The sequence below is a fragment of the Tiliqua scincoides genome, chromosome 9 (assembly GCF_035046505.1).
Source record: "Tiliqua scincoides isolate rTilSci1 chromosome 9, rTilSci1.hap2, whole genome shotgun sequence".
NCBI lineage: Eukaryota > Metazoa > Chordata > Lepidosauria > Squamata > Scincidae > Tiliqua > Tiliqua scincoides.
In genome coordinates, this window is record NC_089829.1 from 24,067,921 (window position 1) to 24,082,495 (window position 14,575).

Genomic DNA, 14,575 nt, shown 5'->3' on the forward strand with positions numbered 1-14,575 from the left:
AACAGTTTGATGACATGACTGGTGCTTTGGCGCCATCCTGTGGCCAGAGTCACAAAACACAGGAGATGCAGCAAGCAACATACTATGGCTTGCCTCTGAATGGGAGTCAGCAACAGGTGGAGCGGTTGATTCTGTAGGCTCAGCAACAAAAGAGGGTTCTCAGCATCTAAGAACATTTCAACTCTTTCCACATCTAATTTCACTAGCTTGAATTTGCATACTGTAATTCTAGCCCCCCCCCCGCACCCCCAGCAAAAGATGCAGAAGCCTTCAGCTCATCAAGCTGCTAAATCTTAGCTGCAGGTTTCTTCTGCTTGCTGCTCATTGGTTTGTGGGATTGCCTGGCAGTGTCATGCATATGAACTCTAGTGACCAGGGCTTTAGGGTCTGGGAAACCCCCTATATTAGAGATGCACCTGCGTCAGGTTCACGGGACCCTGCTTCGTTTTTGATTAAGACCCTGGAGGCCCACCAAACTGGTGAGAAGCAGGGCCCTTTGGGGTGGTTCTCTGCACTGTACAATGAGATGCGTATGCAAGCCTGACTCTGCATCTGAGTGACTACAACACACATGCAGACCTAGACCAAGGCTACCTACGAATGCCCCCATTTTATAGGTAAGCAATACTGAGTCTGTGAGAGAAGCAATACGTTCAAGGCCAGCCATGGCAGAGAATTCCTTCTTTCTTGCAATTTTACTTGCTGTTGTTAAACTGTGGGGAGTCAGGTACTCCAGCCCACATATTACAAACTACTCAGTCATGTACCAGTAGACTGCACACTTCAGCCTACAGTCAGAAGCCAACCAGATATGGAGCACAGTTGTCAAGGACTGACGTAATCCCTGGACAGACCAGTACAGCTACATCCGTTCACCCCCAGCCAGGTCATCAAACTCATGAATCAAGGGCCCCACCTCTGACACTTGCAGCCAGAGTTCACACAGGCAAAGATGAGCCAGAGGCACAGATCTGGTAGACATTTATTTCTGTACACACTTATACACACGATTGCCAAGGGGAGAGGCACCCCTTCTCTTCAGTGCTGACTTGTTTGCATTTCGGTTCCAGTCCACATCAATTCTACATCAACCCACCGGACAACTATTTGGAGAGGGAACGGGAGAGGTGCACAGCCAAAGGCAGACCTGCTACCCTGTGCCCTTCCCCAGCTAGCTCTTCAGAAAGGGGACAAAAAGGCAAGGAAAACCTACCCCCTTGCTCCCACTCCCCACTCCTCCTAGCGCAAGGGGGTCTTTGACCCAGGCCCTGCCTCAAGAATTCACAGGAGCCTTCAAAACATCCATCTTGAGATGGCAAGGAATGAGTGCTTATAGGAAATCCTCCTCCCCCACCTGGGAGGGGAACAGCCAAGAATTTGGGGGCTTGTGTGGCTGGGTGACAAGCTGCATCCTGCCTAGTCCATAAACTTCAGTCTCCTGGCCTCCTGCCAGGTGCTCACCCCTTGCAAAGCCCCGCCAAGTGCTTATGTTCACAGAAACTGCTGTGCCAAACGGCAGCCTCTGGACCTTGAGTCCTTCCTGGACAGCAGGCAGATCTGCACACAGCCATTTTTGCCACCGTCCAAGGTTCATTTGCTGCCTGCTGGGCACTATTGGCAGCCTGTACAGCTTCCCCATTTGCTTCCTAGGCAGGCAGCTGCAGGAGTCCCTTACCTCTTGCAACCTCTGGAAGTGGCAGTATCTCTGCTACCCATGGTAGAAGTAGAGTTCGTTCCATCACGAGGTGAGATATGTGACCCTCCCCAGACTACAGGACACAGACGGGCTTAGCCCCTGGAGGTCTGCCCCATGGAAAGCGTCAGGACGCTGACAGCTAGACAGTAGCAAGGTTTCATTGGAGCTATTTGGTGACCCCAGGACTGCATTTTTAAGTGACAACAGTGGTACCTGAGCATACACAGTGGTACATCTGAGTGTACACTTCACTGTTAACTTGCTGCCTCCCGAAAAGCTACTGTGAGCAAGACCTGCTTAAAATGAAAGCTCAAGTAACCAACTGTGGACCTAGACAGATCTCAAGCCAGGTTCAGGTTTTCCCTGGAAATGGGAGGCCTCTTTCACCTACAGCGGCAACATTTGGCTCATGGGGAAATCAGCAGATGCTGAGAGGAAGGGAGTATGGAAAAGAATAAAAGAAACTTCTCTGTATAAAAGAAGCCTTGACAAGGGGAAAGGAAGGAGCTTTGTCTGAGGCCACTTGCTCTGCAGCTGCTGAGCTGCTCTCAATCCCCTGAGCCATTGGGGCTCCTGGTTGCACAAGGGACCAGGTAAATTATGTTCAAGACCAGTACAAGGACTGCCCTGCATCTCTTGACATGGGGAAAGTGAGCTCTGAATTCCAGCCAGGGTCCCTGTGCACGTGCTACTTGCAATGCCTCTGTGCTTGGACGAAAGCTTTGCAAGGGGAAGAGGAGCTTCCCTCCAATGCCATCTAGATCTCCAGGACAGCCAACATGTCCCCAGCTCTGCATGCAGCTTGGTCGCCACCCTCTTGGGCCTCACTAGCAACCAAGGGAGAGCCAGTTTCCGCAGCCTGCACACCCCCAGTGCAAACCAACCCCCTGCCGCCATTTTGGGCTGGGGCCACGGAGAGCTCGTGGTGGCAGAGGAGTCCATCTCGGCCTGTCGCCCCCCAGCCTGGCAGCCAGGACTGGCAAGGGGCTGTTGAGTGCCACCTGGGTGCAGGCCAGGCCTTACTTGACATGTTCCGCTGCATGCGAGGAGCAATAATACTTCTTGTGCGCAATGAAGGTTGAGAGGCTGCTGAATTTGATGTTGCAGAGGCGGCAGTACCGGTGGTTGCCGTTGGCAACTGGGGTGGGGGGGCCTTTGCCAGGTGGGGTCTGCACGCTTTTGTCCGTATACCTTGGAGGGGTGTTGGGGGGCACCTCAGGCAGGGGAGAGATAGCCAGGGGGGTAGAGGGGGAGATGGGGAGGAGGGGCTGTGGGGAAATTGTAGGGTGAGGGCTCCCATTGGACACCGAAGGGACAGGCGGCTCCTTGCCATTGAAGCTGTCTTTGCAGAGCCTGGGGAGCGGCTGTGGCGGGGAGGCAGTGGGCAGTGGGGGGAGCAGGCTGCTCTCAGCCAGCGTCCGAGTAGCCTCTATCAAGGTGGTGCTGGCCACAGTCTGGGCCACAAAAAGGCCATGGGCACTGCGGAAGTGCTCCACCAAGTCTCCCTTGACAGACCCGTTTGGGGGGCAGTAGGGGCACCCCGCCAGCGGCACCTTCGCCCCTGGGAGATGGAGGGCTTTGGCATCCAGGTAGCGCTGTGGATGCGAGTCCAGGCCAGGAAAGGTGGCGGCTGGTGGAGCTACGGGGCTCAGGGAGGGCACCACCTTCTCCACTTTGACAGCACCCCCTTCGTGCTCCTCCTCCAGTCTGCCAGGGCTGCCCTGTGACTTCAGGAGCGCTGGCACCGCCCCCTTGATCTTCTGCAGCTGCTCTAATGTGCTGGGCTGCAGTGGCGTGGCTGGGCAGTAGTACTTCTTGTGGGCCAGGTAGCTGTCCAGGCTGTGGAAGCTGATGCGGCAGGCTGTGCACTCATGGTAGTCCGCCAGGGGCAACAGCGAGGCTGGGAGGACCTCCCCGCCGTGAAGGCGCGGCTTCTTGCTCAGGTCAATGGGGCCCTCGGCATCAGGGCTTGAGCTGGGTGAGGGGGCAGCTTTGACCATGGAAATGAGAGCCGGGACCATGGCGGGCATCACAGGGCGTGGAAGGTCAGGGGTGCTGCTGAGCTGGCTGGTGGTGCCGTGGATCTCGTAGAGCTTGCGCCGCTTGCGGGTTCGAATGGGCTGTGGCAGGAAGGGCACTTTGGCCGCTGCACCAGACCGGCGCAATGGCGGGTCGTGGCGGGAGGCACAGTAGTAGCGCTTGTGCACCATGTATGTCTCGTGGCGACTGAAGCGGATGCTGCAGGCCTCGCAAACGGTCCGGCTGGGGTCTTCGTCTGGCTCCTCCACAGAGCTGCCCCCAGGGCTCTGGCTGTCCTCGCTGATGCGCCCCGCCCCATCGGCTTCAGGGGAGGGGCTTGCTTTAGCCCCACCCTCCTCCACCTTGATCTCTTGCTTGATCTCAGGAACAGGTGGAAGGGTGTCTCTCCCAGGGTCCCCCTCCTGCACCGCTGGGCTTTCTCCAGGTGGCTGAGGAGAGACGAGGACTCCAGGGGTAGAAGGTCCCTTGGGGGCAGCTGACGGAGCTGCTTTCAGCTTGCGAGGGCCAGGGGGACTCTCCTCTGCCACGCGACGGCTGGAGCAGTACAGGCGCTTGTGGACGTAATAATTGTTGATGTTGTTGAAGGTGATCTCGCACTCAAAGCATGTGGCGCCCTTGGGCACTGGAGTGCCTGGGAACAGAGTGGGGGGCACTCCTCCGTGGCCCTGCTTCAGGCGGCTGTGCACCAGTTCAGACATCTTGGCCAAGATTTCCGAGGCCTGGGGCACCACCGTGGCCTCGTGGCCAAACACGTACTGGGGCAGGAAGATGGTCCCTCCTGACGTGCCAGATCCTGGCTCACTGGGCACTGGGCTGGAGCCTGGAGTGGGGCTGGCGATCTCAGACTTCACCTTCACAGAGTGCAGGCTGTGTGGAGAGGACACCTGGGAGGAGGCATCTGTCTCCAACTCTGGGCGGGCAGCAGCCCCTGGTGAGGAGATTCCCTTGGAGGCCTCCCCCTCATCAACAGGCTCCTCCTTGATCCGTAGTGATGGTGCCCCATCTGCCACAATGACTGAGGAGCTGCCTTCTTGGGGAGGGGAACCGTTCTCCACCTCCTCCACTTGGGGCCCCTTTGCTCCCTGCTGGGACGGCTTGGCAGGGGTGTCTGGCTGGCTCTGGGTGGTTTTGGCTTCAAGGCCTTGGCCTCCAGTCGCTGCAGTGCTGTGAAGGACCACGTGTTGCTGGAGGCTGAGCAAGCTGTCTGCCACGTAGCCACAGAAGCTGCACTTGAAGGTAGGGGCCGGGCCTGGTGTACTCACACCTGCAGGGGGAAGGAGAAGGAGGAGGTGGCACAGAATGAGCAACTTGCAGAAGGAGCACCCAAACACACACTCAGGAAGTTGCCCAGCCTGGAGGTGGGGGACCAGTGCACAGCTGGGGATCTGAAGTGCCTTCTGGTTGGGTCTGGGAGGTCCTCCAGCCATGGGCTTGGCTTCCACTTGCACTGAAATCCATGGATGCCAAGCACATAAGGAGGGTCCACTGTACATATATCTGAGGGGCTGTTCTGTGTAAGATGGAGCAGATTTATTCTTGATTGCCCCAGAGGGTAGGACTGGGCAACTGGGTTCAAACTAGAACAAAGCTGATGTCTATTAAATATTAAGAAGTAGTTCCTGATGGTAAGAACTGTGGCAGGGGCACCACCTGCCTCGGAAGGTGGCCTACTCTCTGCTGCTGGAGGTTTTTCAGCAGAGGCTGAAAGCCATCTGTTGGGGATGCTGGTGTTGTAGACTGCATGTCTTGAGAGGGGATGGACTCAAGGATCTTGCAGGCTCCCTCCAACTCTATGATTCCATGTGAGGTCCAATTCAAGTCAGAAGAAACTGAGCAATTGCCCCAGTGTGAAGAGAAATCATGTTGGACTGTGGTTTAGATCCTAAGCCTGACAGGTGGTGCTTGCCCCCTTGCTAGTGATTTGTGTGCACTGAAAGGACCTGAGTCTGCAGCTACAGCCCCCAAATTAATCCAGAGCCTCAGCAGGGCTCTGCAAGGTACTGTCTTCCCAACAGCCGTGCGGCAGAGCTGCTTCCTCCCCCCCCCCACATTGTGCCAGGCTCACCTGGGGTGAGGGGTCTAGCGGGAGGAGCAGCAGGGATGGCGGCACCTGGTGAGTAGACCTCCCCCTTGGAGCCAGGCTGGCAAATCATGTGGTTGGTGACCAGGTGGCTGTAGAGGATGTCCCGGGTGGTGGAGATGAAGCCGCAGCTGTGGCAAACGCCTGCAGGCAGAGGGAAGAGAGCAAGAAGCAAGTCACTCCTTGAGGCTAGTCTGCAGGGTCTTACTTAGTCCTGCACCCTGAGAAGACCGGAGGGCTGAATCAGGGATCCCAACTGCAGGGCTGACTTTTCCACGGAGCTGCAGCCCAAGTTGGGATGGGGAATGCTGATAAGTGGCAAGCACAAGGAGGATATCCAAGCCCAAGAACTGCACATTAGTAGGGGGGCACAGTAAACCCATGGTGGTGCACCATGAGGAAGAAGACTTCCCTATGAGGAAGAAGACCACTCTGCTTTCCCCCTACATCATCAACAGTATCTAGCAGCACCCTGACTTTTCCCCACCCAGAGAGACCACCACACTCATTTCTCCCGGCCCTGCTGCTGTCCTGGCCCACCACACTGGAATCTGGGCCCCTCCTCCTTCTTCAGCCCCACCCCTGCCCTGTGGCACCACCCCCAGTCCCTTCCCATCCCAGCCATACGAAGCTCCACCACTGCCAGCAGGCAGAAGAACTGACCTAGTGTCTATGGCAGACTGTAGGCCCCTTGGGGCAGGGACCACATTGCTTCTGGGGTCCTAACACTGCTTTGGTTAAAATCCTGCTACAAAAGCACGCTGCATGACTGGGGCAAGGCTTACCATTCAGGGTGTCTGTGTGGACCTTCAGGTGACGCTCACAGTTGGCTTTCGTGGTGAAGGCGGATAGGCAAATGAGGCAGACAAATGGCCTCTCTCCTGAAAGAGAAGCCAGAGGCAGAGGCAGCAGCCTGAGAAGGTGGCAGGAGAAGGCTGGGTCCCACCCAATGCTCTCATTCTTCCAAGTGCGGCGCATGATTTCAGCGGCACATTCCAGGACCCTCTGCTGCACTGCAGGGGATGCTGTGGGACCCGCAACCCCAAGTGCTGCTCCTAATGGCCCGTCATGCAGCTGAGCTGGCACTGCTTGCTGGAGGCCTCAACCCAGGACCTTCTCTGGCTGACTTTGCAGTACAGAAGCTCTGCATCACATGTGCCTGCCTTATACGGAGTCAGCCCAGTAATCCGTCTAGCTCCAACACCAGTAATCCGTCTAGGCCAACACTGCCTGGCAGGGGCTCTCCAGGGTTTCAGACAGAAGGATCTTTTCCAGCCTCCTTTGGAGATGCTGAGGACCCTCCTTAGGCAAAGCACTTGCTTGGCCCTGGAGCTGCAATCCCCTCTCACTAACAAACCGGCAAAGGCCGAGCACCGGTCCATCTGCGTTTGTGCAGTTGGAGCCATTCCCTGGCACCCCCTTCCTGCAGCACCACTTGCCACGGCCGTACCACTGTGGCTGCGCATGTGGATTTCCAGGGAGCTAGCACTGGGGCAGCTTTTCTTGCACTGCGGGAAGGGGCAGATCCTCTCGTTGGGGTAGGCCTCCTTGAGCTTCTCATCCACCGCAGGTGAGGTAGCGTTCTGGCGGCTGGCACAGTAGTACATGAGGTGAGCCTGCAAGTTGCGCTCACTCCGATACCAGATGCCACAGTCCTTGCAGGGAAAGACATCCTCTGAAAGGAAAGAGAGGGAGACAGAGAACGTAAAAAGGAGAGCACTCGATACCTCCCTCCCTACACCCTAACCTACGAGCAATGCCAGGATTAGTCACAGGCCACGCACTTACTATTCACAACAGCTGTGGCCAAGATGGCTGCCATGCCTGCTTGCTGTGGCAGAAGCTGGATTTCGGAGGGCAGCACTGAGGCAGGGCAAGCTGGATCCCCGGGCTCAGACTTGACCGTGTGGTTAGGGATGCCCATTGGCTCAGCCATGATGAAAGTGCTCAAGGTTTCTCCTTCCAATAAGGCTTTGGTGGTTTTGCACCAGACAGAGTCATCTAGGGGAAAAGCAGAACAAGCAAAGAGAAGTAGAACGAATGCAGGAAGGCGCTTTCTTTGGAGACAGCAGAAGTCCATCTTGCTCAACAACTTTTGCCACAGCGCATTGGTGGGCTGTGAATGGTCTGCAGGTATGCTGCAGGAGTTTGGGGGAGGTTCATATATATTTGAGGGTCCATGGGGGGGGGTGAGCCCTTGGCCTGCAGAGCAGTGTACCTTGTCAACTGTCAAAAAACTGCTGGGTGCCTTGACAGTTTTAGCACCTTCTCAGTATTCTAAGGGATGAAAAAGGTTGAAAATGGTTGTTCTAGTAGCTGACTGCTGTCTCCACTCAGTGGCCCTCCAAGGCTTCAGGCAGGGGAGATGTTAGGGGCTGAACCAGGGGTTTTCTGCATGAAGAACCAGGTGTTCTGCAAGCAAGTCACAGCCCCCCTTCCAGGAACAGAGCACAGAGTCTCCCCTGATCTTGAGTCTCTAGCCTGGGAAGCTCTCAGCTTTGAGGAGAGGGCTGGCTTGACACCTGGCAGGTGTATATCAAAACCCTGCTAGACCCTGAAATCACTGAACAGCCTGGGAGAAAGGTCATTGTTTCTCTAGCCTTGGCTCTCCAGCCATCTGTGAAATGAGGGCAAGAGCAGCCTGCCTTACGTCTTGCTGAAAGGATAAGGGCATTTATTTATTTTGAGGATGTATTTTTTGTCCAAACAAGAACAGATCATAACGTTTTCACATTCTGATGTACAGATCATACGCTCTAAATTGTAGGGTGATAGAAAAGAGACTCCTAGTCAGTGGCTGCTAATCTGATAAAGCTGAATCCTGTAATTTTGAAGTGGGTGGACATGAAAAGCAGCAAGCGCTCCCACTGTGGGGGGACTACGGCGCTTTATGAGTCTGCAAGGAGTGGTCTTATTTGACAACACATCCCTTCCAACATTTTTCTAAATCAGATCATTTGCCCCCTGCACAGCTACTATTCTGGGAGAAAAACAAACCTCTAAACCAGACCATTTTAATATCATATGTAGTTGGGCCTATAAAGCCCTTGTGCTCTGATCACCTTTGTGGAAGGATGGGTTGCAGCTACCTGGAGCAACTCTGTTACCTGCAATTCACACTATCACCCAGTGGTGGCAGCATTGGCCCATCCATGAATGGAAGGTGGCACACACAGCCCCCTCCTCACCTTCCCCCTTCACTCCTTGCCTGTTATTCCAGTTCCACACAGAAAGCCACTTCCCCATTCCACCCTGATGCCCCCTGTGCCCAGAATCCCTTCCCAGAGCAGGGCCAGGGTGCTGCCCCTCTCCTTTCCTCCAAATCCCTCCTTAGCATAACCGATTCATCCCTCTTTCCCCACCTTTCAGTGCACATATCTGCATTAGCCCACCTTCGCCCCTTGCTACTCCCCCCACCCTCCCCGTCCTTAGTTAGTTTCTCCACTATTTCAGATTGGAAGGAACTGGGGGTAGGAAGGAAAGGGTGCACAGCAAACGGGGTAGAATATTCCGTTGGTTTGATCACACACTTATACTTGGGCTTCCACTGTCCCCCACCAGGCAAGAAGGCAAACACTCACTTTTCTTGTAGATCACCGAGTTGGCCTCTCCTTCTCCTGAAACCACAGGCAGCCTTGAGAGCCAACAGCTGTCATCTTCCAATAGCAGAGTGACAGGCGGGTTCTGCTGCAGAATGACATGGAAAACAGGCCCATTTGGTTTGGAGTCCTAGAAAACAGCCTGCAATGTGAAAACAAGCCAAAGCCCCTCCTGCTTCTTGGAGACCAGCACAAGCCAGGCCCAGGTGGTTTCATCTCTGCACAATTCCGTTTCAGTGAACATCCAAAATCCCCCTTGGTGCACTTCACTGTAGAATTCACTGTCGCTCTGGAACAATTCTTAAAAACCTCTCAGACGGCAAATATTTATTTGGGATCATGCTGCCACCCCTTCCCAAAATACTGAGACTTTAGGAAAATGGCATGGACAGCTGGGGACATTTGCCTCCCAACACAGTTCCACCCCATCTCATCAAATGGTATGCCTGTCCCCACATGTGTCAAGGGAAGCAAGAGGCTCAATCGTCTCCAGGCCGGCGTGCATGCCAACAGCCACAGATGTTCAACAACACCCCCTGTGGGATGGCTCATTTCCCACCATGCCACAGTGGGTGCTGCTGTGCTCTTCACCACCCAGGCCCTGGGGTGGTAAGTCTGTAGCTGCTGCTAGCTGAACTGCAGCACATATGCCATGTGTGTGAGGACACCGCTGTGCTGTGCAGCAATTGGTTGAAGAACACAACACCATGATGTCTTGTTCCATCAGACCGAAGGTCCTCTAGTTCAACATCCCACTCCCCACAGTGGCCCCAGGAAGTTCACAAACAGGGCATGAAGGCAACAGCCCTCCTCCTCACTTGCACACCTCCCCCACAACTGCTGTTCTGGTATACAGTGTCTCTGAACATGGAGGTTCCATTTTGCCATCATGGCGAAGAGCCTTTGATGGCCTCCTCCTCCTTGAGTTTGTCTATCCCTTTTAAAAGTCAGCACTACTGGTGCCTATCAATTAATTGCACACTGTGTGAAAGAGCCGTTCCTTCCAGCCTGCCCCCACTCTCTCATCAATCAATCTCACTGAATGGTCCCCCAACATCTTGCACTATGAATGAAGGAGAAAGACTCCCCGGCTGTCTCTCTACACTACGCATCGTTGCACCAACTCCGTCCCAACACCTCTGGTCAGCTTTCTCCCATACAAAATAGCCCCAAATATCACAGCCAGCCCTCTGATCATTTTGGGTGCCCTCCTTTGTACCTTTTCCAGTTCTACAATCTCGTCCTTGAGATTTGACAGCCAGAACTGAACGCAGGATATCAAATGAGGTTGCACCATAGACTGATACAGGGGCAGGCTAAGAAATGGTGGTCACAACGCTTTCTTATCATGAGAATGCTGGCCTGGGGCCTGGAGAAGAAACAGAAGACGAGGAAAGAGGGGCCGGGAGGCAAGAGGCCTGGCACCATTTGGACACCTTGTGCAAAAGCCTGGTGAGTTTCTGGAACGTTGTTATTTATTTGATTTTTACTCTGCCTTTCTCCCTGAAGGGCACCCAAGGCGGCTCACAAACAATTAAAACGCATAGACAATAAAATACACATAAAACTATAAAATGCACATTAAAAATCTACCAGTGGCAAGCAGACGCATAAAAAACCCATACATCACAAAACATTAAATATATTCTTACAAAGCATGAACCAGTCCATTGAAACATAGTCTTGATAAATAAGAAGGAATAAATGCTTTGTGATGCATGGAGGGCATCTCTTTCATGCTCCAGTCCACCATGGGATGCGAGAATGTCTGAAGGGATCCTCTGACAAGATCCCAAAGGTCCTTTGGTCTCTTGGGCCAAACTAAAGACAGAGAGGGGGACAAGCGGATGAAAGACTTCAGAGACATGGTGGTGTCTGGAAGGGTGCTTCTGTCCAAAGAGAGACAGGTTCAAGGCTGCTGAAGTGTATGGGGGTGAGAAGGGAGTGTAACTTAGGCCCAAATCCTAACCCACTTTCCAGCACTGGCATAGCTGTGCCATTGGGATGTGTGCTGCATCTTGCAGTTGAGTGGCACTCATGGAGACCTCTTTGAAGTAAGGAACGTTTGTTCCCTTACCTCAGAGCTGCATTGCCCTTATGTCGATACTGGAAAGTGGGTTAGGATTGCGCCCTTAGTGGCAGAGTCCCAGCTTTGCCTACAGAAGGTGCCAGGTTCATTCCTCTGCATCTCACGGTAAGGCAGAGAAAAAATCCTACCTGAAGCCCCAGAGAACAGATGCCAGCCTGTGTCAGCATCAGTGGCCTGGGTGGATGAATGGGTTGACTCGATTTAGTACTTTTGGTTGGCCTGATGAAAAAATCTGTTCAGTTGCATTGCAAAGGAGGCACCTGTGATGGCAGACTTGGGCAGGTAAAAGAGGCCAAGGGTGTGACTGTTGACCCTCTACTGCAGCAGCTACACACATCAGCGCAACACAACACCCCTCCTCACCCCACACACAGAATCTCACAGGAGGGCTGGGCCAAACGGGTCCACCTCAGAGCTCCACAGAGAGGTCTCTGGCAATGGATAGCCCTCCTCCCTTGTGGAAAGTGACCCCCCCCCCCAGTTTGCCACCCGGCCAGCCCTCCTGGTGTGGCCAACGGCTGCCGGAGCGTGACTGTGAGCACAACAAGCTTGTTATTTCCTCTCCTCCTTAACCTGGGGGCCGACCATTACCGGCTGGAGAGGAAACAGCCACTTCACCCCTAACCTCAGTCATGCACAGGGAGGAAAAGAGATTGGGGGAGGGAGGGAGGGAGGGAGGGTGGAGGGGAGAGAGATGGGACAGGCCTGGCACTGCTTGAGCCCTCGAGTGAGACAAGAGGAAGGCTCTTGGTCCCTGGGCCAGGCACACCACCCTTGCTCCAGTGACACAGCCCCAGATGTTCGGGAGAGATGGAAAGAGTGCAGGGGAATGGAGCGGGTCAAGCCAGCCACTTAGCTCAAGATCACAGAGAGAGGGCTGCCTGGCACAGGGGCCTGAACTGCTGCCAGCAGGTAGGCAAGAGCCAGACAGGGCAAGGCAGTATTGTCTATATCAGTAGTACCACCAGTTGACTCTCCAGCTGCCACAGGTCTAAAGTGTGGAAGGAGTTATGGCTGGGACAACAGGACTTTGGAACCACAAGATCTGGTGATGGCCCCAAGCTTCAATGACTTCAAAAGAGGATTTAATTGATTCATGGAAGAGGAGAGGGCACAAATCACGACAGCTAGATGGAACCCCAGCAATCTGCAAAACTGTTGCTGGGATGGGCAGGAAATAGTGGGGAAAGTTCCTGCCTGCAAGACCAGCTTGTGGACATTCTGGGGGCACCTGACTGGCCACTATGGGAAGCAGGAAGCCAGATCAGATGGGCCCCTGGACTGATCCAGGAGGAGCTCTTGCAATGTTCTTATCAAGGGATGTCCCTGTACAGAGGCAGTCTGTCTCTGAATGCAAGGTCCTGAGAACAAAACAGAGGAGGGCTATGACTTTCCAGCCACATGACTGGATTACCTGGAAACATCCTGTTGGCCACTGTGGAGCAGAGGTTGCAGGGCTCAGTGGGCCTGAGGTCCAATCCTGTATAGTTCTTAACTATGTTGCATAAGCACTGAGAATGGAGTGAAAAAAGGAGACCCAGGATGTGAAATGCACCCACCTCCAGCATAGACATGCAGGGAATGTAGCTGGGGAAGGAAAGACACTTGTGTTTAGGAGAAAAAGACAAAAGGCGTATGGGCAGAGGAGATGTGTGTCGTCCCCCCCCCCCCCACTCGGCCTCAGCTCCTCTCTGCCTTCATGTGCCGCTAATGAATATTAATGAGCAGAGGAGGGAAAGAGAGAGAGGGAGAAGGAGGGGGACAGAGAGAGAGAGAGAGAGAGGAAAAAATTAATCTGCCTGATCCTTCGATGGCTGCAGCAGTAACGATATGAAATCTAATTATTCGTCCCAATATTTCTAAACCCTCCAACTCAGACTGACAGTCTTGGTCGGTTTAGGGCTTATCACTCGAAGGAGCAGAGTGCTCCTGGCTTGATAAAACACACACACACATACACAGACCCACTCCCATCTCTTGCTCACACATGTACACTTTTGCTGATGGTGCAAGAAAGGCAGCATTCCTAATTTTGGATTCAGTGGGCGGGGGGGGGGGCAGGGAAGAGATACCTTCATGCAGAAATTAGTGTCTTAGAGAAGGCATGTCCACACAGGGAGGGGGGTCTTCTTGATCTGCTGATTCAGCACTTCTGGTTTCAGCTGGTCAAGCGTCACCAGTGCTTGACACCTGAGCAGACTCCAGCCACTGCCTGCTTGGTCGCGGGGGGGGGGGTGGGTGGTCTTGTGAGTGATGCCGTCCACAGGGCGGAAAGATGCTCAGAGACATCCCAGTCAGCTGCTGGGAGCAGCAGGTGGTTGGAGAAGGTGGGCATTTGGTCAGAGCCAGTAGGGTTCGAACAAGAATTCAAAGCCTTTGCCTAGCACTAGTGGGTGCTCTCAGGAATTCTTTAATGATGAAATTAGGAACCATTTACTGAAGCTAAGAAGGTGGCCCCCAGAAAGGCCACTCAGAGCCCAATCCTATGCATGTCTACTCAGTAGTAGGTTCCATTATGGTCAATGGGGCCTACTCCCAGGTAAGTGTGGATAGGATTGCAGCCTCAGGGTGCTCTTTCCCCAGGCACAGCCCGAGAGCACCTGCCTGCACACTGAGACATGCTTCCTTCCTTGTTGCTTGAAAAGGCGGCAGCAGTAGGCCCTCTGGTCCAAGAGTCTTGCTAACTCTCTGTCCAGCACTTGGCACATTGCTGCTATGACCCATTTCTTGATGTGCTCCTTGGTGGCACAGCCTGTGACTGAAGGACGCCCTGGCCACAGAGAAGATCAAAGCACCCTACTCTCGAGGTCAGACGACACCAGGCTGTGCTCCAGCAGGCATTAAATCCTGCTTGGGGACTTGCTCCTTCTGTTCAGACACAGCCTTCTGCAGCTGACTAGCTAGCCAGTCACTCCTAGGGAAGCCTGAAAGAACTACCTGGCCTGCCCTCATCTTCCTAGGAAGGCCAGGAGTTGGGGAAGGGCGGCCATGGCAGAAACGGCTCATTTCACAGCAGCACCAACTCTGCTGCCTCATCACTGCCTGACTCTTCAAGTGAAGCTGGTCTGCAC

At 54.1% G+C, this 14,575-nt stretch overlaps 1 protein-coding gene across 1 annotated transcript in view; it reads right to left on the minus strand.

Annotated features, from left to right (window-relative positions):
• Positions 1-970: 970 nt before the first annotated feature.
• The window catches only part of ZFPM1 (zinc finger protein, FOG family member 1), a 105,192-nt gene continuing 91,587 nt past the window's right edge, over positions 971-14,575 (minus strand). The window contains exons 5-10 of the mRNA XM_066637713.1: positions 9,398-9,503; positions 7,605-7,817; positions 7,267-7,491; positions 6,602-6,697; positions 5,802-5,960; positions 971-5,000 (exon numbers count right to left, since the gene is read on the minus strand). Of these exons, the coding sequence (XP_066493810.1) occupies positions 2,716-5,000; positions 5,802-5,960; positions 6,602-6,697; positions 7,267-7,491; positions 7,605-7,817; positions 9,398-9,503 (3,084 nt within the window). The 3' untranslated portion in view covers positions 971-2,715. The remainder of the gene's footprint in view (positions 5,001-5,801; positions 5,961-6,601; positions 6,698-7,266; positions 7,492-7,604; positions 7,818-9,397; positions 9,504-14,575) is intronic.